This window comes from Rhineura floridana, chromosome 1 (assembly GCF_030035675.1).
Source record: "Rhineura floridana isolate rRhiFlo1 chromosome 1, rRhiFlo1.hap2, whole genome shotgun sequence".
Lineage (NCBI taxonomy): Eukaryota > Metazoa > Chordata > Lepidosauria > Squamata > Rhineuridae > Rhineura > Rhineura floridana.
Window position 1 is genome coordinate 105,123,278 of NC_084480.1, and position 24,480 is coordinate 105,147,757.

The 24,480-nt window shown below is 40.7% G+C and overlaps 1 protein-coding gene across 4 annotated transcripts in view; it reads left to right on the plus strand.

Annotated features, from left to right (window-relative positions):
• The first annotated feature begins 232 nt into the window (after nucleotides 1-232).
• Nucleotides 233-24,480, plus strand: part of CEMIP2 (cell migration inducing hyaluronidase 2) — a 76,565-nt gene continuing 52,317 nt past the window's right edge. The window contains exons 1-3 of one of the 4 annotated variants that reach the window (XM_061628120.1): nucleotides 233-324; nucleotides 19,247-19,583; nucleotides 24,056-24,196. In XM_061628120.1, the coding sequence (XP_061484104.1) occupies nucleotides 19,259-19,583; nucleotides 24,056-24,196 (466 nt within the window). In that variant the 5' untranslated portion in view covers nucleotides 233-324; nucleotides 19,247-19,258. Of the gene's footprint in view, nucleotides 325-7,084; nucleotides 7,339-7,378; nucleotides 7,823-19,246; nucleotides 19,584-24,055; nucleotides 24,197-24,480 lie in introns of those variants that run through there. The other 3 variants (XM_061628131.1, XM_061628102.1, XM_061628111.1) reach the window with 3 other exon arrangements.

Here is a 24,480-nt window from a genome sequence, read left to right on the forward strand (position 1 = left end):
AAGATTGTGATTTGAAATGGTTTAAGAATCCCTTTACTAGTAATATTTGGCTCACATCAATGTGTCACATGTGACAATTCCTGTTTTTGTAAGTCATAAAAATAAGAGTCTGCCATGACATCCTGAACAGAGAGTGTAACAGATAATGCTTTTCCTGTTAGCAGTGTCAAGCCTTTATATTTGTTCTTCCCTGAAAGCAAAAAAGATTATTTGCTCTTTGGTTGACTATCCATATAGACAGAAAACTGCATGCAGCTATTACAAAAAACGGCTTTCAGTTTTTTTACATTTAATTAAATGGTTTGGATATTCCTAACCAAATAGGTAAGTATAAAAAGTATTTCATTCTACAAGGTTCTTTTAAAAGTTATAATTAAGAACTCCAGTATTCTGTTGTTGAAATATTGTCACAGCTATTGTATCAGAGTGTGCAGGAATGTGACAATTGAAAGATCAAGTTGCACTTTGCTTCTTGATAAGAAATATACTTGTCTCAGGGTCTCCAATTCTGATTTATCTTTTTATTTTTGTTGCATCCTGTTTCCAACTTTGGCTATATCTCCAATACTTTTTACTTCCTTCTGCATGCCCTTATTTGTCAAGATTACTGAAACTTGCTATGCTCCCAACTGAATAAACAACACTGTTTATAGACAGATGTATCCTCTTGTAGAAAGTTAAGTGACTGCAGAATCCAGATTTCCATTCTCACTCAATATTTGGTAGCTATCATTTGTTAAGATTTAGAAAGAAAATACCTTTTGTGTAACATTTTACACTGCATTTTTATATCTTTAACATTTAGGCTGCAAAGCCACACTCAGTTACCTGGCAGTAAGTTTCAATTTGGTTTACATGTATAGGATTGCACTGTAAATGTGTAAACATATTAAAACAACTGCTCTCCAATTTTGTAGTTGATTATAGCTTTTGTAAAAAAAAATGCAGCATTTAATCTGCTAAATTATCATTGCAGTAGAAGTGCGGCTTTTTATATTTAAATTTCAAAAATATACTCTTTCTTTGCTGGATCCAGAAGATAATTTTCTGATATGGCCTCTGTTCAAACTATAAACACCAATTACATAGAAAATGACATTTTTCCATAATGTCATATAACCTTCACGAAGAAAAAAATTAAATTCTGTGCCCCTGCCTATGTAAGGCAGAACTGACATCTATCTGTCCAAATTCTTATTTGTTTTGGGAAAAGAAATGGCATGTATTGAATCATTTTTCAAAGAAAAATGTTTTCCTAAATGTTTAATAATTTTAGGATTACACACTATTAAACTGCATGTGATGACAGGTCAGCAGAAAAATGTCAAGCTAATATACAAGGAAATAATAGAAAACAGAATTACTGAGCACGTCTTAAGTTATAATCACAACACATACTTGCTTGGGCATCTGAGTATTGTCGTCACACAACTATACATACATGTGAATATGATGAAAAGATTATTTGCTTTTGCTGTTGTCAGCACTTTTAAGACAGTTGTCACAGAATGATTCTGTTCTCCAATTTATCTGTGCTGCTCAAGGCAGAACTGAAATAACACCATATGAAAATGTACATTGGTGTACTGATATATTTGTGTCTGCAGCAGGACAGCAGTGTAAAGGGGGAGAGGGAATGGTCAGATTCAAGGCCGGTGCCAGGTATGCCGGGGCCCTTGGGCACCAGCCTGTTCTGGGCCTCAGCACACGCACGCATGCCCCACCTACCTATTTCCCTTGGTCAATGCTGCCCATGCTGTGTGCACATGGGTGCTACATGCATATCCCAGCCATCAACCAAGATGGTGGCAGGGGCATCAGCCCCTTAGGGAAACCTCCACCACCATTTTGGCTGATTGCAGACTTGCGTCCGTAGCACAACCAGCATTTACATAAAGGGAGAGGTGGGGGGGCATGCAGACGGGCAGGAATGGCAGTAGGGGGGTACCTAGGAGTGATCCACGGCAGGGTCAGGAGCCGACGCAGAAGGGAGTGCTACCCACCCACCCTAAGGAGGAGCCCTTCAGGGGTCCCTTGGCCTGGCCTCCCTCTGGCACCAGCCCTGGTCAGATTGGTGTTGAGGCAAGGGAGTTTTATGAGGAATCCTTTGCTTGATCCCACATTTTGCGATTCCTGTAAGCACACGAACTCGATGGCCCTCACCTTTCTGCCTCTCCATCCCCACAGCCACAATGGGATTCCAACCAACTCCATAGCCAGTCATGCACCATCACCAGAGGTGTATCAGACCCAGACATGAAACGCAGATCTTATCTATCAAAATCTGTCCTCCTTGTCATATAAATTAGGAGCACACAGCTGAGTACTGGTGGGCAGACTGCTGCAAGGGCACCTTGCACAAACTGCCAAGGCTTGTAACAGTGGGGACACATTTTCCACCCTTTTACAGGGATCATGATTCAGAGCATAAATACATATAAGGAATTTCAACTCCTTTACTGCAGCTGGGGCTGCAAGAACAAGACAGGGAAACTAGGTAAGGAGAGCCTATACCTCAAGGTGGGACATCTGGCCACTTTCTGTCTCCTATCCCGATTGTCATTTATCTTTTCTCTGTCCTTCCCCCTTGTAAGATGATAGTCAGGGAAAGAACCAGGTATCTTTTGAGTGCTGAGCCTGTGCTGTTCCACTAGGCTACAGCCCCACATTAGGGACCCTTAGCTCCTCTACATATGTCTTTGCTCCCTGGGTACCATGCATTGGCCTGAGAGGGGGAAGCTGGGTCCCTGGGTACATAGAAAGATCCCAAATCTTTCTATATACACCTGTGGCTGTGTGGTTATGGAGTTGTTCTGTTGAATGGGATGCTTGAGTTCTGGCGTGATGTCTTTCCACCTTCGGCACCCACCATCATTGTTGCTGGCAGAAAGTCCCAAAGGTATGATGTGCCTTGTGATGGTTACTTCAACATCTCTCTGTGGCAGGACTCAATCCCACACCTCCTGTTTGTGCTCATGTTCTCCTTGTGGGCTTCCCATAGGCATCTGGTTGGCCACTGTGAGAACATGGTGCTGGACTAGATAGGCCTTTGTTCTGATCATGCAGGGCTGTTCTTGTGTTCCCATTGCAATGCTCTTTCCTGATAAGTTACCAGGCAGCTCCTGTTGGTCACCGAGTTTCTGTTGTAGTTTCTGTTCTTCCTTGTGGTTGCGGCCTTCTCCCTTGCAACAAACTTGTTCTGTTCACTAATACAAGTTTTTTGCGTACCTGTAAGGGTGCTGAAGAGTGCTTGTGGGAGTACTCTTATCATACAGCAGGACTTGAAATGCTCTCCTGGGAAATCTTTTGAGTTCTCTCTGCATGTCTTTGTGGAAGGGCTGTAGCTCAATTGAAGAGCATCTGCCTTGCATGCAACAGGACCCAGATTCCATCTCCAGTATCTCCAGGCAGGGCTGGGAAAGATTCCCCCCTGAAACCTTGGAGAGCCACTGCCAGTCAGTGTAGACAATACTGAGCTAGATAGACCAATAGTTTGACAGTGTAAAGCAACTTCCTATGTTCCTACGCTATGCCTTCTACCTACTGAGTTATATGAGCTTGATAGGTGTTGTGATTAAAATGGCACACCTCCATTTTCTGGCTTGGCAGTTTGCCTGGCAAAAGAGTTGTGGTTTGCAGGCTGTACCTGTTTGTGGCATCAGGAGATCTGATACCTGGACTGTAGGAAGCCTATAGTTTGTAACTAAAGGTGCTAGTTCCAATCCTCCTAGCTGTCATCCATGGTAGTATCTGTGGGGAAGGGTGATGCATGTTATGTGGGTATACTGAATTGGTGATGTCATGGGGGTGTTCGGCTGCCACGGTGCATTGATTGGTGCGTTCCATGTGTGGCTAATATGGGGTTCAGTAAGCACACATTGTGACTAGTGGATGGTGCTTGACTTGCCAGTGTAGCAATGCTGGCTGTGGAAGAGTAAGTGTTGCTACAGTGGAGATGGTGTTGACAGCTGTTGTTATGCTGTTTACTTTACATCAGGTTCAGAATAGAGTTGCAACTCTATTATGCTAGCATTAAATGGAAATGGACTGCCTTCAAGTCGATCCCGACTTATGATTAGCCCTGGTATAATAGCCAGTCTGTATAGCAGGATCAGAAGATCATCCTGAGCAGTTTAACAGTCAGTCCCTAGTCCCAGGGAACTCTGTGAATTATAGCTATGTGAGGGAAATAGGGGTCTCCTATCAGCTTTCAGCACCTTGACAAACTGTAGTTCCCAGGATTCTTTGGGGGAAGCCATGATTGTTAAAGTGGTATAATAGTGGTTTAAATGTATGGTGCAGATGTGACTTAAGTCAATGGCAGGATCAGAAGATGACCCTATTAGACTGCAACCAATGCAAGACTGTAACTTGCCCAAAGTGCTTTGGTGAGTAAGCAGAAAGGTAGAAATAAGAACATTATTAAGCAGGCATAGGCAATATGGTGCCCTCCAGATTTTGTTGAACTCCGACATACATCAGTCTCAGCCAGCATGTCCAATGGTCAGGGAGCTGTTGTCCAGTATCTGGATGGGTCCATGTTAGCCACTTCTGCTCTATACAGGGCTGCCACCCATCTGAAGAAATCTTAGTTGATAAATATATGCATTTTGATCTGCTGATCAACCAATTGATTGAATAATTCTGCATATAATTAAAACAATGGTTCTGAATTAAAAAAAGCACACTCCCTTCAGCCATCAAATGCCTGGGTAAACAGGAATGTTTTCAAATTCCTCCTGAGTGACAGTACTGATGGAGATGGACACACTTCACCAAGAAAGACATTCCACAAATGGGGAGCCACCACTGGAAAGGCTGCCAACTAGGCAGCATTCGGTTGTGGTACCACCAGGGCTTCACCCACCAATTGTATAGTCAAAGATGGTTGATGCAGGGGAAGGTGCTCTTTTAGATAATTGGGTCCCAAGCCATTGAAGGCTTCATATGCTAGTACTAACACCTTGAATTGGGCCCAGTACCTCACTGGCAACCAGTGCAACACTTTCAGGACTGGTGATACATGGTCCCATCAGGCTGCACCACTTACCTAGCAGCTGCATTCTACACTAGTTGCAATCTCTGGTTCATCTTCAAGGGCAGCCCCACATACACCACATTACAGTAATCCAATAGTCCAGATGGAAAGTCACCAGAGCATGAACAACTGAGGCCAGGCTACCCCGGTCCAGGAATGGCTGTAGCTGGCAAATCATCCTTAGTTGGACAGAAATACTCCTAGCCACAGAAGGCACTTGAGACTCTAGTGACGTGTTGGAATCTGGAAATACTTCCAGAATACAAACCTGTTCCTTCAGGGGGAGTACAACCCTTCCAGAATAGGTTGTAATCTAAGTCCCAGACCACTCACCCACAGCACTTCTGTCAGATCAGGAGCCTCAGTTTGCTGGCATCCATTGAGCCCATCACTACACACAAGAGTAGTGGGATGCCTTTTCTAAGATGATGCCTGCTGACTGATAAATTTAAAAGATGCCCCAATTAATCAAAAGGTTTTTGATTATTTTAATCAGTGAATTGACTTAACACTACAACTTTGAAACATGATTGCTACTGCATTGCTGTGGCAACTGGTGCAAGGGATACTTGTTGAGGACTCCTTAAATGATCTAATCCTGAAGAGTAGATACGACTTTAGGTAGTGGATAAATGAAAACAGAATTTTTTCTCTCTCTCCTGTTATTATGCACTACTTATGTTTTAGCGGAGTAGTGAAGGTTTACTTATTCCCTCCTCTCTCCAGATTTTATTTTTCTCAGGAGGCTCATCATAACCAAATCTGGAAAGTCAGCACTAACCAATTGCTTTTTGACTAGACCGCAAACGCAGTTTGCAAATAGCGCACATTGTAAATTGGTTGGGCAGCCACTTCTCCCTTTGGCCACTAGAGGTCATTACGCTGCCTGCATTGCGAAGAGGCAGAAGACAGGGAGCGCTTCTCTCCCATAAAAGTCCATGGTAGACTAAACATGATTCACACTTGCAGGCCGGTCGTGCCAGCCGGTTGCGGCAAATATAAGCCACAAGAATCCCGTGGTCCTTCAAGAGTGTGTTTCTACCCCAAGACTAACTGGTTTATAATGTGGCTCGCCTTTTCGTGTACAGGAACTTACGATTTTCGTCCGAAAATGCAATGGAAGTAGGATGTGCAAGAGCGGTAGCACCGGAGGCACTCTTGAGAAAGTTAAGAAAAAAGGGATTTCCACTGCGAAGGGGGAAAGAAGCAAAACGCTGGTATCGACCTAGCGACCAGCTTTTTGCAAAGGCTCAGGACGCCGCCAAAAAGAAGCTGCAATTCTAACTGCTCATTTACTTGAAAGAAGATTCCATAACGCAGTGGGGCCACTTAATTCTGGGTAAACTCTCACGAGGATCGTGCTGCATCTCGTTTATTTTAGCATCAGATTCTCTAGGCAGCAAGAGTGACCTACTTTGGTAGCAGAACCTATGCATTTTCCGTCGGGGATCGATCGCAGGCGGAGGAGGGAAGTATAACCAGGGGGTGCGTGTTGCCTCTGCGGACAACGGCTTGGTTGGTTGACAACTGGCCCAAAAGTGTTTAAATAATGAGCGATAGAAGCAATCAGTTGGTGTCAGTTTTAGCAGCCCTCCCTTCTCAGATAATTTGCAAACAGTTTTGAATCTTACTTTTCTTTCTGATAAAGAAAATTATTGCAAAAACTTTGACCTAAGGCAACAGCGCTCAAAAGGGAAGAAATGCGTGCACTTTTGATAACCACTTTGGCCTGAGGCTGTAATCTTATGCACGCTAACTGAAATCAGTTCCAAATCAACGGGACACCGAGTAAAAACGCACAGGATGGGCCACACTTATGTCCTGGCAAAATCCGAGTATTGCGTGCCTAGGGCACGCTGATGCAGAAAGTTTCACCGAAGCCCTGCCTGAGGTGGCTTCCTTCCAGGTCCGGCTGGGGATTGGGCGTGAAGCCAACGCTTCCCCTCCGTTCCTCCTCCAATAGGCGTCCACACGGGACGGCACTTTGAGATGGCTCCTCCCGGCGAGGCTGAGGGGATGGAGATGCAACAGGACCCGGAGAAGCGCGAAGGGGCGGCGCTTGCAGCCGAGTGGGCGGGGCCAGGTTGCGTCGGACAGAGCTACTTCCCTACAAGCAAGGGGGGGGCTGCTGGGCTGCTGGTTGGTTGGTGCCCGTCGTCGAAAGGCTGAAGTCGGGGGCAAGCCGGCAGCGCTGGACGCGTGGGGAGGGGCAAGAATCATGCCTCAGCCCCCTCCGCCTTAACTGCGCCTCCCTCTGCGCCGCCGCCGCCTCCTCTCCGCAGCCTGTGCTCGAGGCCACGGTGAGTGCCGTCGCCGTCCTCTTCTTCCTCCTCCCTGAGCGCCGGGGCTCTGTCGGCATAGTCTCGCCCCCGCCTTCTGTCCCCGTTCCTCGCGGGCGCTTCCATGCTTTCCCTTCTCGCCAAGGGGGCTCCCCGCTCTGCCTGCCGCCTCCCCCCTTCTAGGCTTTCTCTCTCGCCTCGGACCCTTTATCTTCTGCTCTGCCTTTGTGTTCTCTGTCTCTCCTCCCTCGCCTTTAAGACCTGGCTCTTTACGTTGTGCGCCTCGTCTGTTTTCTGCCCTCCCCTCCTTTTCGGCATTACACAAGATTTCTGTAAAGTCTCCAGTAATTACCTTCCACCCTCGCAGTCACTAACCGAGGCGCTTAAAGCCTCTTCAGCCGTAAGCATCCACCGAAAAGAGTGGAGACCTCCACCGGCCCCCGCGCTCATCCTTCTAATTCTGAGTACGGCGCTGTGACCAGGGCTAGCAATATACCTGTAGCCAGTGAGTATCCATGCCCACCTCCTCTCCTTCCAGTTGTCCCGCTTTGTAGTCTGTACCCCCACTGTTTTTCTTATGTTCCTCATCGCTGTTACTTTATCTCTCTGTTTTTCGTCTTATTTCAGTACCGTCTGTTGGCATTCCCGGTTGCCTGCCTGCCTGCCCAGACATATTTCCTCACAAGTTGTCCTGCCAATCAGTTTGGCCAGGTTATTAATTTGTAGAGCTTCATATGTAAAGGGAGGTGAGAGGGACAAAATTAAAACACTCTTGTCCTGTAACCCCTTTGTCTTCGGGCACTTCTAGACAACCTGTTTATTGGCCTCTTTTCCTGGAGATTAGACAATGTTGGCTATTTAATGGGCATTCATTCTGATTTGTTTGTGGGGTGGGGGGTTAAATAGCCATAACAGTGATAGAGTGTGTGCTTTGCATGCAGAAGGTCTCGGGTCCAATCCTCAGGTAGACCCTGAAGAACTGCTGCCACTCAGTGTAGAGCTGGATGGACCAATGGTCTGACGCAGGATAAGGCAGCTTCCTATATTCCTAGGTGACATTGCGCCAAAGCAAGTGGTATTCCACACTTTCCCGGGCATTTTCCCATCACTTTCCTTATGGCAAAAAGTCTGATCTTTTGGGGAAGCACATCTGTTGTGCAAGATCTGCCACTTAACTTGAATTGCACATCCTGAATTTGCCAGTTTGTAATTGAATCCCAGTTTTCTCACTTCAAGCAGTAGTGCCCCCCCTGCTATTTGCTATACGTAACCAGATATAATCTGCTCTCTTGAAAAAACCATCTAAACAAAAACTTTAACTGGGGGAGAGGTTGTAGGAGTTTAGTTGTAGAGTATACATCTTATATGCAAAAGGTCCCGGGTTCGACCTCTGTCTGAAACCCTGGACTGCTGCTGCCAGTCAGTGTAGGCATTACTGAGCTACTTAGACCTTTGGCCCATCTGTTTATAAGGTAGCTTTATAGGTTTCTTTTTCCTCTCCTCTTGGCATTGCAAGAAAAAAGCAACCTACAAGTTACTTTGTCAAATGGGGAGGAAAGGAAGCCGCCTTCCTATACTTAGCTGCTGTTAAATCAGTAGGCCATTGGTCAGTCTAGTTCAATATTGTCTACTCTGACTGGCAGCAGCTCTCCATGGTTTTAGAAAGGTCTTTCCCAGCCTTTGCCTAGAGATGCTAGGGATTGAACCCAGGACCTTCTGCATACACAGTATATACTCTACTGCTGAGCTACACTTCTTTCTCTGTTAAAAATGGTGGTGCAGGAACAAGAAACTAACCACTAGGGAAGAGACATCTCCCCTCTCTCCAGCCATCCTATACACACACTCCCACTTCTGCTTGAGATTGGTCAGCCACTCTGGGTACTCCCTCCTACGGTGAGAGCTGGATGGGGCACGGTTGCATTCTCTTATACTTGCATACAGGAGTGCAAAAAGCCCCATAGTCATACAAAGGTACTCAGCTTCTCATGCATATATGAAATTTTTTGCATGTCTGGCATCATCACTATTTTTCTCATGGCAGTTGCTTGCAGCATATTTCATTACTTTCCCAAGATACTATCTGAAGTAGGGATTTTACTGGTAGAGCTCATGTTTTGCACAGAAGGACCCAGGTTCTGTGGTATCTCCAATTAACAGGAATTTGGGTACCAGGACTAGAGTAGATGTCTACCTGGGGCCTTGGAGCTACTGCCAGTTGGAGGACTTGAGAAATTACATACTGTGTTATAAGTGTTTTTATCTAACTTGTTTAGAGCTGGCCATATATAGTCAAGAGAGTGGAATCCAGATTGGGGTCCCCCCCAGTAGGTGGCTGTGGCCTTCCAGGAAAAGATAGACTACAGCTCCCATTATTTTTCAGCACTGGGACTGATGTCCAGCAACATCTGGAGCAACATCCAGTCCTGTTCTCAAAACAAGGCTAGTTCTAAGTATCTGAGGCTGGAATCATATACTCACTTTCCTGGGAGTAAGTCCCATCAAACCCAGTGGGTTTTCTTCTGAGTTGATGTGTATGGGATTGCACTGTGCGTTACAAATACTTTTACATAAGGTGTAGTTTGGGTCTATTAGTCTCACTTAATATAAGGCAGCTTCGTATGTACTTGTCCATTTGCATGTACTGGTTCCTGCTGAAGACGTACCTCTTTACTCTGACCTTTGAGACCCTATATATATATAGTTTATTTTATTTATTATTTATTTATTCAACTTTTATACCGCCCGACTAGTAATAGCTCTCTGGGCGGTGAACACAAGTACAATAAAATCACAAGTACAATAAAATCACACAGTACAATACAACAGAGCATATAAAAACAACACAAACTAAAATCAATTACAACATATTTAAAATTGAATTAGTTTAGGACCTACCCTATTCTCTTGACTGTAATTTGTCTTAACTAATTGTTATAACCTGCGCTGGGACCTCATAGTGAAGGGCAGATGAGAAATCTAATGAATAATAATCCTACTAGGAGGGATGCTTGTTTTATTTTTCTTACATTTTGTACTCTAATGTAATATTAAAAAATAAGATGGTTACATGTGCACAGAATTGAATTATACTAAAGGAAAAAATAACCATCAAAGACTAAGGCACACTGATAACTTTGTGACACTTTGTTCACTATCTGTGCCAAGAACGTATGTCTGTTTTTGGCATGAGGATTCTTGTCTAAGCTAAATATGGTAATAATAATAATAATAAAATTTTATTTCTAGGACGCTTATCTGGCCGAATTAACGGCCACTCTAGGCGGCGTACATAGACTAAAATATAACATAGAGTAAAATATAACATATAATACAAAACAAAACCCCAGTAGTCTATAGACATCCTGAGCAGCAGGTTCACGCACACATACACACACACACACGGTCTCTGGCCCCTTCAGCAGTTGCTGCTTTTGTAGCTGGAGAGAGACAGGGCCCCACCCTTCCAGGCCAGGTGGAAATCAGCCAGAAATGCAGGGAGCAGGTCTTGCAGAAACTCACACAGGTAGATGGTCTCTGGCCCCTTCAGCAGTTGCTGCTTTTGTAGCTGGAGAGAGACAGGGCCCCACCCTTCCAGGCCAGGTGGAAATCAGCCAGAAATGCAGGGAGCAGGTCTTGCAGAAACTCACACAGGTAGATGGTCATATGGTGTCCTCATTTCATGAATGTGTGGTAAAGAAATTGAATTACAATGTTTTTAGGAGGTGTTACAAAAATTAGCTTACTAAAAAGACAAGATTGTACAGTTTTTTAAGTTGTTTTTCTATTGAAAAGCATTGAGCAATCAAACTGTTATACAAGAATTACAATGGCGAAGTATTATGGCAGCTTTAAAGATATTGCCATCTTATTATGGCATAAGCTTTTGTGAACTGGAGTTAACTTTATACTTTGTAAACTTCTAGCTTTAATATAGATTTGATGCTGATAATGTTTTATCAAGTATGTAGAATAATATTGACAACAAGGATGATGTCAGTTTAACAACTTTACAGTGCAATCCTATACATGTCTACTCAGAATTAAGTCCCAATGATTTCAGTGGCATTTACTCCATGGTAAGCATGTTTAGGATTGCAGCTGTAGCATGATATGCTGTGTAGTATACGTGCATTAAATGAACCAGCCTCAAGAAAATAAATGGGGAAGTTATGTGTGAAGTCAGCAAACCCATAATTTAGACAGTAGCCTAAGGCTAGTTTCAAAGCACATTTATATAACTGATTTAGGTATTCATGATTTTTAGTATATATTATTTTAAATATTTAGCTTCCTTTTTTCCTTCAAAATGTGGAATGACTTGCGCTTGGCACATGATGTGATCCACATGGAATTGAGCTATCTGAATGGTTTTTATCTAGAGCTATGATGTTTAATAGGTAAATTTAAAACTTAAAGGGTACCCTGATTCTTTTTAAAAAAATTATTATTTTAAATACATTTTGAACAGAACAGAATGTCTTTTGTTAAGACTGTGGCAAATGTGTGGATCATTTTCTAATCTAAAGTATATTTCTTAATGCACAGTTGTTCTTTTTACTCATATATACACTTGATTAAAACCTCATGCAGTTAATCAACTAAGATTCCTTTAGTTGGAAGGCTATCACAGTCTTATTATATGTGCCTTCAGCAAGCAAGACTTATGCAGTTGTTTGAAAGCATGCACTGGTGTTCCACTTCCACAATGAACATGCTGCATGGTAAATGTAGGTGGTCATTGTTTGGGGTGGGGAAGGGTGGTATTCATTGCTAGTTATAGTCAGAGTAGACCTATTGAAGTTAATAGACATGACTAATTTAGGTTCATGAATTTCAATAGGCCTACTCTGGGTAGGACTTAGTTAAATATAAACCTTACACTTTTTTTTCAAAAAGAGGTTCCAATAGAGTATTTAAAGGCTGCTGCTTATGACAGCTTTTATACTTGGATACAGTGGCCTATTCCTTTTAAAATACATCCAAATAGCACTTTATAAAGTTAACTCTCCTGTCTCTCTGCTTTAAAGGGGAAAGTCTTCACAATTGACACCATGAGTTTTTTTTATTTTTAGATATATGTACCCAAGTACAAAAAATCTTGTAAGGAGAAGCCCTCCATTTCTTGAATTTGAATAGAGTTTATTCTTGCCATCCTAATAACTGAACAGTTTTTTTCTTTCCCCCCTTTATTATGATGGTGAGCCTCCACTTTACCAGTTAGCAGCCACATTTGATTGTAATTAAGAAACTTTATCTGGTACGTGTAGGTTGTACCAGCTTTTGTGCTTGCTGTCCTATGTAATCTGGTAGTTAGCTGCCATGCAGCTATTATTCAGGGGGGTAAGATTTTTTTTATTCATGTTGCATCTGATGCTGTGGACAAAATGCTAGTCTTCTTCTGCTAATAATATGAAATAAAACATAATTGATGTTAGTGGACTTAAGGTATTTGAGCCACCTTGTATGCATTTTGACTTATGCAAATCAATATGAAAACATCCAATGCAAAAGACATCTTCTGTAGTCTTGCAGATAACCTTTAGAAAAGGTGTTGTGCCCTAACTGGGGCAGCGGAAATGTATATCTCTAAATGTAGTACTTTATTTCAGGCAAGAGCAAAAGATTAATGCCAGGTAACCTAACCAACCACTTATAGGCAAAGTATGTGCAGGTGCACATAAAGTTTTGGCTAGTACGAGTAACAGCCACAAACCACATGAAATTCAATATTTTAATGAATGAAGTCCACTAAACACATGGTATGAAGTAGTTGCTGATGTAGTAAAATCTCATCATTCAGCTATTGAAACTATGCTGTAGACATAACTGCTTTTATACAGTGCCATTTATTAGAACCAGTGTAGAACCAGTTGTGTCTAGAGATACATGCTAGCAAAGCTATAAAGTGCAGCATGGCATCTAACAGACCTGGTATCAAATCCAGGCTTGACCAGAAACTGGCCTCGGACAGTTGTTAAATTTATTGGTTTCCATTAGTTGTAAATGTGAATAATGGGGCAGAGTTATTGTGACGTTGAATTAGATTGCTGTATCTTTATGGGCCACAGCAAGCTTTCCTCCTTTACGGATTTTTCAGAGCAATGGAGAAGAGTTACAGCCTGGCTTTGTTCACATTTATTTATTTAATATTTGATTTATGTCCTGCCCTTCCTTCCAGCAGGAGCCCAGGGCGGCATGTAATGCTAAGTCAAACCATGGCTAAGTGTGAATGAGTGAGTGTGTTGATGCACAGTTAGAAAATCATGGCTGCTTTGCTCCTCCCCTGCTCCTGCTGCTGTCGTGCTGCTAGAAGCTAAGCCATGGTTTGGCTTAGCATTATGTTTAAAGCTGTGCTTGTGGTTTGTCTTGCTTCACACAAACCGTGAGCTGTAACCAGTGTTTATTCTTGGGTTGCCACTTATGGTTTCTTTGAGGGAGGCAAACCACGAGCCCAGATTTGGATGTAATGCTAAGTCAAACAATGGCTTCATTTGCAGTAGCACAGCAGGAGTCTCTGAGGAGCAAAGCGGATGCAAATATTTAACTGTGCATCAGCATGCTCACTCATTCACACTTAGCCATGGTTTTGTTTAGTGTTGCATGTGAACCAAACCCTTGTCTTCCATTTCAAGGTTAAAAAAAGTGTTTCTTAAAATACTGAAATCATGTCTGGTGATACATCTAGCCAAGAGTCTGAAGACTGCTTGGTCTACTTAGTTCTCTTTCAGTGTTACAACCCAGTACCACACACCTCCGTCTACCCATGCACTCAGGAGTCTTATAGATTAACTTCCATTTGCTACTGTCTGCACAATCCACAGCTAGCTAGCTTTACATTGCTGAAGGATAGATATTTGAAATACCTCTCAGCCAGTTGTGCTTCCATGTGACCCTGTAGGGTAAGATTCCTCACTTTGATATGGAAAATCAAAATACTGTCTTAGGTTGCATCTTTCTGGCCATAAGGTATCCCCACCCCACCCCTCCCTCTCTCTCTCTCTCTCTCAAAAATAATTGCAATTAACAATAAAGGTTTAAAACAAAGCTATATATATATATATATATATATATATATATATATATATATATATATATATATATATATATATATATATATATATATATATATAAATAAATCAAACACATCATAACATTAATAACAATCACAGGTTAAAAAGGCAGTAGAAGGGAAAATATCACCATGCATTTACCCTTCCCCAAAAGCCTGGGAAAATGAGAATAACTACTACTTCAAATAAAATATTTTTTTAAAGTACTCTGTTAAATTGAAGTTAATGTTCATTGGCAGGAACATATCTCATGGTGGCTCCCAGTCTTTGGAAAACTCTCCCTGCATGCCTGGTGCCTGCTCTTTTTGAGCATTAGCTAGCAGGTAATTTCCCCCCTCCCATGATGTGTTAATTCAGCTGATGTTGTTCTATTGCTAATGCTTCTAAAAAAATATTGTTAAGATATGAGGATTTTAATGGCATCTTTTTTTTCTCTAGCTCTTTAAGTGTTCTATTTTTTTTTAATGGTGGCTTTTATATTTGACAGTCTCACAGAAATTTCTTTTGAGGGGGCAAGAATATATTAACTTCTTAGCCAAAATAAACTTCTGCTGTCAAAGCAGCTGCACGAGGACATTGGGCACTGTTCCCTCGTGCTGACATAGAACTTGTACTTGTATTACCTTCTACACAAGTGTCTCAAACAACAGCAGGTTTTATGTATTTATTAGATTTATGTCCCACCCTTCCTCCCAATAGGAGCCCATATATTTAAAACAAAATAAAATTGTTGCCCATGGCGGCGACCCAGCTGAGAGAAGCTGTCAGCACAAAAATGTCTTCAGTAGTTCCCAGAAAGTGCAGATAGTGGGTGCCTATTATATCTCAACAGGAATGCTTCTCCATAGAACAGGGGTAGCCACACTGAAAGCCCTGCTCCGAGTTACTGTGAAGTGGGTTTCTGCTGTCTTTGAAACTTGCAGAAGGCCACAGTGACCTACTGAATATATTACAGATAAAGCAGTCTCTTTCCCACCCCTCTCTCTATATTATATATAAATATTATGCAGTATTGATTGACATGAAAACATAATTGTAAAGCCTTTAACTATAATTAGATGGCAGATGGATGAAGACATTACTTGGAAGTAAGTCCTATTCAGTTTAGTGGGGTTCACTTTCAGGTAAATATGTAGGATTGCAGCCTAATAGTCTGTTCCCCTCTGGGACTAAAAATAGGGTACCTTATTTTATAGACCAATACACCAACAGTACACAGCATATATATTTATACATATCAGCTTCATGGTATGATATTGCTGCTAACCACTAGACATTTTTTCCAAACTAGCGTGAACCAGGGCCCTGTCTTAATAGGTCATTGCCTGTCTTCCTGTGGTCATTTTTCCTGTGAAATGAAACTTGGCCCTATAATAGGGGCTGAAAATATACCTCTCCTCAATGGAGTTGGAAACTAAGATTATCTTTGAGCCAAAAATCAAGCAGACAATGGCAGAAAGTTCACTGATTTTAGTGGTTCATCCTTTTATTAGACATTAAGATGCTGTCATATGTTTATTGGTTGGTATATTTTTCATTTTGTCTGCGTAAAACAAACTCATTTTAGTAACTATGCCCCTGATTTTTGCTAGGCAAGTTATAAGTGGCATTAACATATTAAAATATCAGCAAAGTTTTGAAAATAGTTGTCTACTGTAGGTATTTTATCTTCATGCTCAATATCCACCTCCCTATGCAAATATTGAATAGCTTATACTCTTCAGCATCAAAATTAGAAAAGCAGAAGGAAGAGAGATTGCGAAGTGTCTGAAGAATAAATCTGGATACAAAAATTATTTTGTTACTGTTTCAAATTAGAGGCTTAGGGTGGGGATTTGGCTCTAAACTGTACTATCTTCTGTCAGGCTGTAGAAGAGCACTAACATTTGTGCTGAAAGAGAACTTTTCAAAAATTGCCCCAAGACACAGTGACTGTTGTAGGCTGTTCTATTATCAGCAGAATATTTACTGCAGTTGGGAATGTGCATTCTGAGAACTGGGGACGTTGCTGCTTTCTTAAAAGTTCTAATACACAATCCTGCTCAAACAATTAATTTGACAATTTTGTTATTTGTGTCAGCTTTGTTTCTTGTTTCGAACAAAGGAACATTTTTAAACATGCTTTGTCTCAGTACTTGGTTTTTACTGCAGGTTGTCCATTTGGTCTGAAGTCTTTTGTGATGATGCAGGAAACAGGTGCAAGAAACATAAAGGTCTTGGGCACATTTTCCACCCTGCACTCCTTTTGATGCTTTTGCCCTTTTGTTGTTGTTGTTACGGAAAGGTTTGGGTATCATGATCTTACTGCACTGAAACAGTGAAGAACTGGACTTTGCAGCTTTTGAAATTAAAAACAGAGTTCTTGCTATGCTTCTGGGTAAGATTTAAGATTAGTTGTTATGTTGGAGTTGTTTTATTGGAGGGCTGTTTCAGTTGTTCTGAGCCTGCTGTATGTAGTTGAGTGCATCAGGGTTCAGTTGGTATACTCTAAGCTCTTCTACACCAGCATCTTCTTCTGGCTGTCGTGTCTGTTCCCAAGAGGGAAAAATCGAGTGCAGTCCAACGGAGCAGCATTTTACCCCTGCTCACCAGCAGTGCAGTTGAGTGGGAAGTAAATCCTGCTGCAATAGCACTGAATTGAACCCTGCCCTCTCACCCATCAGCTGATGTCACAAGTGACCTTAGCTTATTGATAAGTGGATGTGGTTTGGGGAGAATGGCCTCACAGGCTAAGATTGGCCCATGGGCCAGAGGTTCCTCACCCCTGTTTTAAAAGATAACTCTATTTCTAGGAGAGACCAGTGCCCAGACATGCAGATGAAATGGTTTCAGAACTTTCAGTTGAGGCTGCTTTTACTATCTGGTAATACTGTCCATTGTATCAAAAGATCACTTGCGGCATTAGAGACCTGGATCTCTATAAATTTAGCAAGGTCTAAGGGCCTGTTTTCAAATAATAGGCTATGCCTACAAGTAGCTATTAGCCATGGTAGCTACATGGAACTTCAAGGTACAGAGGCAGAATGCTGGAAGACAATGGAAAGGAAGAAATAAACTGTTGCCATTTGGATGGTTTCCTCTGGAAAATGGGATTTATTTATTTATTTATTATTTGATTTATATCCCACCTTTCCTCCCAGTAGGAGCCCAGGGCAGCAAACAAAAGCACTAAAAACACTTTAAAACATCATAAAAACAGACTTTAAAATACATCAAAACGTTTTTTAAAACATTTTTTTAAAAGCTTTAAAAACATCATTTTTTTAAAAAAGAAAAGGTTTAAAAACATATTAAAAAGCAATTCCAACACAGATGCAGACTGGGATAAAGTCTCAACTTAAAAGGCTTGTTGAAAGAGGACAGTCTTCAGTAGGCACTGAAAAGATAACGGAGATGGCACCTGTCTAATATTTAAGGGGGAATTCCAAAGGGTAGGTGCCACTACACTCAAGGACCATTTCCAATGATGTGTGGAACGGACCTCCTGATAAGATGGTATCTGCAGGAGGCCCTCACCTGCAGAGCGCAGTGATCGATTGGGTATATAAGGGATAAAATGGTCTTTCAGGTATCCTGGTCCCAAGCTTATTAGAGTATTGTGCTGTATAGGGCCCTATAGCTGTACTCGTACACCAAAACTGGAACCTTGAACTTAGCCCGGCAGCTAATAGGTAGATGGACTAATAGGGATGCTGGACTAGATGGATTGTGGGCTGGTCCAGCAGGACTCTCAATGTTATATGTACCATACGCCAGTAGAGAGGAAATAGCCTACATGACAATTGGGAAGTAAATCTGTAAACAGAGTTGAAGATGAAAGATTGGCATAAAATCTGAGAGAGCTATACATCTCTTTCATTATTTGCCAATATTAAAGAGGTCTCTTACAAAATCCAGATGGTATTATCTCTCTCCATCTAATTTTTAAACAACTATTAGGGGCAGGTTAATGTTCGAGATGTATTTGAAACAGCACTTTTTCCACATATGGTGGGAATTTGAAATTTGTATAGAACTTTTGGTTTGAACAGCAGCCAATTTCTCTCTCCCCCATGTGGCGTGATGAAGAGCTCTGAAGAACTCAAACTTAAATGCTATTTTGTGACATTTTGGTTGGCCTAATACACACACATACACATACATACATATATATGACATGATTGCCATTTTACAAGTCCCAACCTATATATTTCTGCATTTTGAATAGGATGATACCATCACAAGTCCACCCTTGTTTCTTATTTAATATTGGCAGCTCAGCTAGAGTTAGCTTAAAGTTGAATTCTTCAATTGTTTGGCAAAATGTGGAATTTCCTCACTGCCAAGAAGATTATGCACCAAATTAGTTGGCATAAACAGAGTACTTCAGCTTATCTGTGGCCTATTCAGTGAGTATTCCAGAGACCTAGCTGGAACAACAGCACCACCTGAAAAATAGAAAAATATATACCTCTGTTTGAACAGAAGGCAGGAAACGATTCACGTATTTATTATTGAGACAATCAGATTGCAAATTAGAGTTTATGATAGTACTGCTAGTGTGGTGTCTATTGTTATCTATTGAATTAGGGCAATGATTTTTAACAGTGCTTTTAATTTTGAAGTAAACTTCTTCATTGATTATTCTAATGGATATAAAGACTTTTTTATATGCATCTTTAAAAAACTAATCTTGGGTAAACCTGGCATAATTTGAAAAGTTTGCATATGCTTTTGCTCTCTAAATATCTGCAGAACTTTCCTGGCTACTTTAGCTTTGAATCAAGGTGGAATACATGCTCCCAAATAAGTAGTGCATGGTGTAACTTACAATTTAACATTAATCTCTCTCTCTCTCTCTCTCGATCTTATCATAGTGATTGTGTAACATGCAAGCCATTGATCACAGAGGAAATTCTCCTGCCTTCCTTCAGCCTCAGAATGGAAGCAGCCATAAATCTGGATATGTCCCAGGGAGAATTGTCCCATTTCGTCCTCCACCTCCTCCAAAGAACCAAGCTTCAGCCAAATTTACCTCTGGAAGACAGGAAGCTCATGCAACAGTAGCCTCAGGAGATGAGCAGCGCTGTCAAGCAGAAGCAAGCAGAAAGAAAAGACACAAAAATACACTCATTTGCTTTGCCATGTCTAGCTTTTCATTTTTTATTGCACTTGGGATTATTTTGGGGATAGCATCAAAATATGTTCCTGATGGTGAGTTGCCATTTCCAACATACTGTGGTCTTTAGTTCAGTACTGCTAGTGATATACAAATAGAAAAATCCAAATTTTTGTACAGTTCTAGAAGGAAATTGGTGCAGTTTTAAAACCTAGATTTTGTCTGTGATGTTTGATTTAAATCAGGCATTATTATCCCTACATCAAAAGCAAAAACAAAACAAAACACCAAGCGAACTTCCTCTGATGGTGACACTAGTGACTGTCATAAAAGCACATTCTTATTTTCTATACTTACACAACAAAATTGTATAATGTATTTGTCAAGATCCACATAATTCTGCTCAAGGTGACATTTTCCAGAAAAGAGTGTAAGCGTCTGACCCAATCTCAAAGCACCAAGTGTCCAACAGCCAGCTGGCTGACAGGACCTTGGGAACTCCACACATAGGATTTTGACAGATGGGACATGTCATAATTCCTTTATATGATTGATAGGTGTATTCTGCCCACCTGTCAAAGTTGGTTTGTAGGATGGAGCCAGATAAATATTTCCCATCCCTGCTTTATACGGTCCTCCAAGCACATATGTGACAGCTCTAGAAAGCTGTCCCAACATTAGTTTACCTTTTCAGTTTTTTAAAAAGAATAAGCCAGGCAAATGGCATTCTATCACATCCCATCTAATATCCCTTCATGCCCATTTGCTTCCATATGTTGATGTGTAAACAATGGCTAAGTATATATGGTTAAATGTTGATAGGACTGATCAGTCCCTAAGATCAGAAGGAAAGGGGCTTCTCTCCGTCCTACTTAGAGTGGAGGGACAGTTGATAGCAACAAGAATAAGGGCCTTCTCAGTAGCTGCATCAATCACTGTGGAACATCTTGCCCTGTGAAGCACAGGAAGCCCCTTCTCTGGCTGTCTTCGGCAGTTGGTAAAGATATTTTTATTCTGGCAATTTTTTTTCCTGCTAGGTTGATGCTGTTTAAAAATTGTGTTTTATCTGTGGTCTCTGCTTCTGTTGCAGCCTTCACTAACCTGATGCCCTGTAGATGTTTTAGACTACAGTTCGCAGCAGCCCTAGCCAGCATGGCCATGCAGGCTAGAAGTGATGGGAGCTGTAGTCTTAAGACATCTGAAGGGCATCAGGTTGGTGAAGGTTGCTCTGTTGTATTTTAATGTTTATTGTTTACTGTTCACAGTATCAGATAAACAGTTTTAAAATTGGTGCAAGCCACATTGAGTAGTGCACAGTCACTAGAAGAACAGGATAGACATTTCTTTATGGATAAGTTTAAAAAACAAAACAAAAAAACCCTGACCTTTTTCACTTGGATTATGGTAGGTAAAAATTATGGTTTATCAAACCTACTTGTGTTGGACTTTCTGCATACGTGTATTACTATTACTATTAGTTACTTCTGGTGCTGGCAAGGGAACAAAGTTGATTAATTCTAACTCTTCCCCCACCCCATTACACACTTATTTTACATAGCTTGCCTGGTGTATTAATAGGACTCAGGTTTTTTTTATATAATCTCAAAATGGATGATGGATCAATCTTAATTCTAAACCATGTTGGTGGATTCATTCAGAAGTGCCACCACACACATATTCACAGTTCTTATATGTGCATGCCCCATATGTTTTTCTATTTCAAATGAAATCGAATGAAACTACAAATGCAGTATTCTTTTTTTTTACCAGTCTTCTTTTACCTGACTTTCCCTTGGCACTATGCACCCTGCAAACGTTGTCCTGTGCCACTATTGTGTTAGTAATTAGGGTGCTGTGAGATACAGGTAGATTGCATTGAAAGAGGGTCAGAGAAATTCTTGGAAGATAAATATCAATGGCTAGAAGTCATAACGGATATATGTTGCTACCAGGCTCAGAGGAAGTATAACTGAATTATTCATTGTTTGGGGGAAAACAGTACAAGTTTGCTACTGCTCTCGTATCCTCCTTATGGGCTTTCCATAGCAATCTGGTTGACCCCTGTGAGAAATGGAATGTTGGACTAGATAGGCCTTTGATCTGATACAGCAGGGCTGTTCTGATGTCTTTAAGTAGCTTCATGTTTACCCTAATTGCAGCTGCCTCATTTCCCATTGATTTAAATGTTAGGGTTTCAGTTTGATGCAGCATGAATTGCTACATGGAACTGCAAAAGATTATTCAAAAAAGAAAATAGAACTGCACTGTGGTAGAAGACCATTAAAGTGAGGTTGGGAAAGACCTCTTCCTGTCTTTGGAATAAAAGTGATCTAACTTGACCTGTCCTTGAAGATTGTGCCTAAAAGTGTCATATTATATGGCTATCACATTCTGCCCATCTCCTAACAACAGGGCCTGGCACTGCAAGCATTTAACCTCAGGGTTCCTGTACATGCACTGGCAACTTATGAGATGTTAATGTTTTTACAGAAGTTAAAACATTTTTTCTTTTCTTTTTTGAAAAGATAATATAATGCAGACAAACCTTCATTCAATAGCAGGCCATATTATATCAAATCCCAGCAAAAAGCTTGAGCAAAGAGATGTGTTTTAGCCAGCACATTTAAAATTAAGACCATGATGAAAATTATTGCGCTATCAAATGCTGTTGTTTCTGATACCTGAAATAATTAAACAGAATTGTGTAATTATTAAAAGTCAGTAATATAGTTTTATCCATTATAAGAATTTATATCAATGATTGGCACAGATGACTCGAAGAGCAGCATTTAAGGTGTATGACAGAGAGATTTCTATACTTCTATGTTCACTGCCCAGAGAGCTATTGCTAGTCGGGCGGTATATAAATTTAATAAATAAAATAAATAATAATAATAAATAAATTAAAAGGTGGGAAAAGGTGGAAATGGAATGGAATGCAAGATCATGTTGTAATACTGCTGGAAATCACTAGGATTAAAGGATGACTTAATCCATGGCATTTTTTGCTAGATGACTGAAACAAAAAAGCCTGACTGACTTGAGCCAATGATCCATCTAATACTGCATTTTGTTTTCTACATATTGGTTTATCACAAATGTGACTGCTGCTCATTTCTAGAATCATGACTGTGTAATACATTTATCTGGCAATTTAAGCTGCCCCTGGGAATCTCTGTAGTGAAACATGGGGTGTTACATCTTTTAAATAAATTAAAAAGTGTAGCCAATTTGTTTCCTTACAAATTGTACTTTTAGGATTTTGGGGGTGGGGTGGGGGATACATTTCACATTTACATACAAATATGCCTAACATAGCCAAAGTAATTGTGTACCAAGAAACTAAAGAATTATATCAAATCTCTTACAATGAAGGGAGAAAGCACTAAGCAAGAGAAGTAATCCAGAGTAGTGATGAATAAGTTTTATCAGCATGAGCCAAATAGATTTAATAGCAGGAAGCAATTCCTAATAGTCAAGTGGAACTGATTGTAAAACTGTCTCCAAAGGGAAGCAGAAACAACATTTGCCTAACATTCACAATTTGATTGCATCAAAAGAAAGAAAAGTACACTACCAGGAAATGTTGAATCACTGGGGAGGAGGGACAGAGAGATGGGTAATGGGTAGTTTGACCTAATGAGTCAGTAACTTTCTGATAATGTACTCAAATGATTCAAGTACATGGCCAGACTGGAGCTAATGGCTATAACTTTGAAAACCTGTTTTCTCACAGAGGGTGTAAAAAGATGACAATTATAGGTTGTCCATTAAATCATAACAGAATTTAGGCATCTTGGGCAGAAGAAAACTGATATTGGATGAAGCACCGGGATACTTATAAAAATTGTCTTAACATGGACCAAAAGCACAGATGCTGAAGAACAAGTCTTTTCCAATGTGAAATATATACCCCAATTAACAATGGGAACAGCTGAACGGTTAAAATAAATAACTAAATAATATAGCATCTTTTATTTAATTAATTTAATTTAATTTAATTTCTATACTGCCAAAAGGCTCTCTGAAACTTTCAGTGACTTAAAGGCATATTACTAGTCAATGACTATAAAATGAAGAGGTGAAGGACAGCAGAGTCTATTGATTTGCTAGTGAGAAAAGGCAGATCACTTTACCTGATTCACAGGAAGCAAGATTCAGAGGATGAAAATCTACCCGAGTTGGAGGGTTACTGACGTCTGGAAAGCAAGTTTTGTGGAATCTGCCGAAAGTATGCTTTATTTATGCAAGGGAAGGACTTTGTTGGGGATTGCTGATTTCTGTATTCTGAAGAGTTGCGAAACATTGGTTCGTGGGCCAGAAGTGTATTTTGCCACTTTTATAGTTCAGTAATTGTATTCAAAATCAGAAGAGAGATATAACATTAAAATTTCTCTACATTTTAAAGGAAAACATTTTTTTCTTTCTTAGAAGTAAAACTGGGGAAATGTTTTACTATAACTTTATTAAAATTTGATAGCACCAGTAGAGTGGATAAAAATGCTTGCACCATGAGTTGGCTATCTTGATACTTCCGTTATAATTGTGTTTCCTGTTTATGCTGCAGAGAACTGTCCAGATCAGAATCCTCGTCTTAAGAACTGGAATCCTGGATATGATCGAGAAAAGAAAGTTATACTTAAACAGGGAGACTTGTTTCGGCTGAATATGAATGCTACAGTGCATTCTATAGTTATACAGGATGGAGGTATGTAAATTGGCATAGCGGCAGCATATTTTGGGGCAAAACTGGACATATTGAGATAGCTATGTTCTCATGGTTTTTCCATTCACATGGAAAGCTGTGTGTGTGGAGTCTAAATTTTATAGTTTGTAATAATAAAAAGTTAAGAGTTAGACTAGGACCTAGGAGACCTGGATTCAAATACCAAGTCATCCATGGAGCTCATTGGGTGACTTTCGGCCAGTCATAGTCTATCAGCTTAACCTACTTTACAGGGTTGTTGTGATGATAAAATGGAGAGTGGGAGA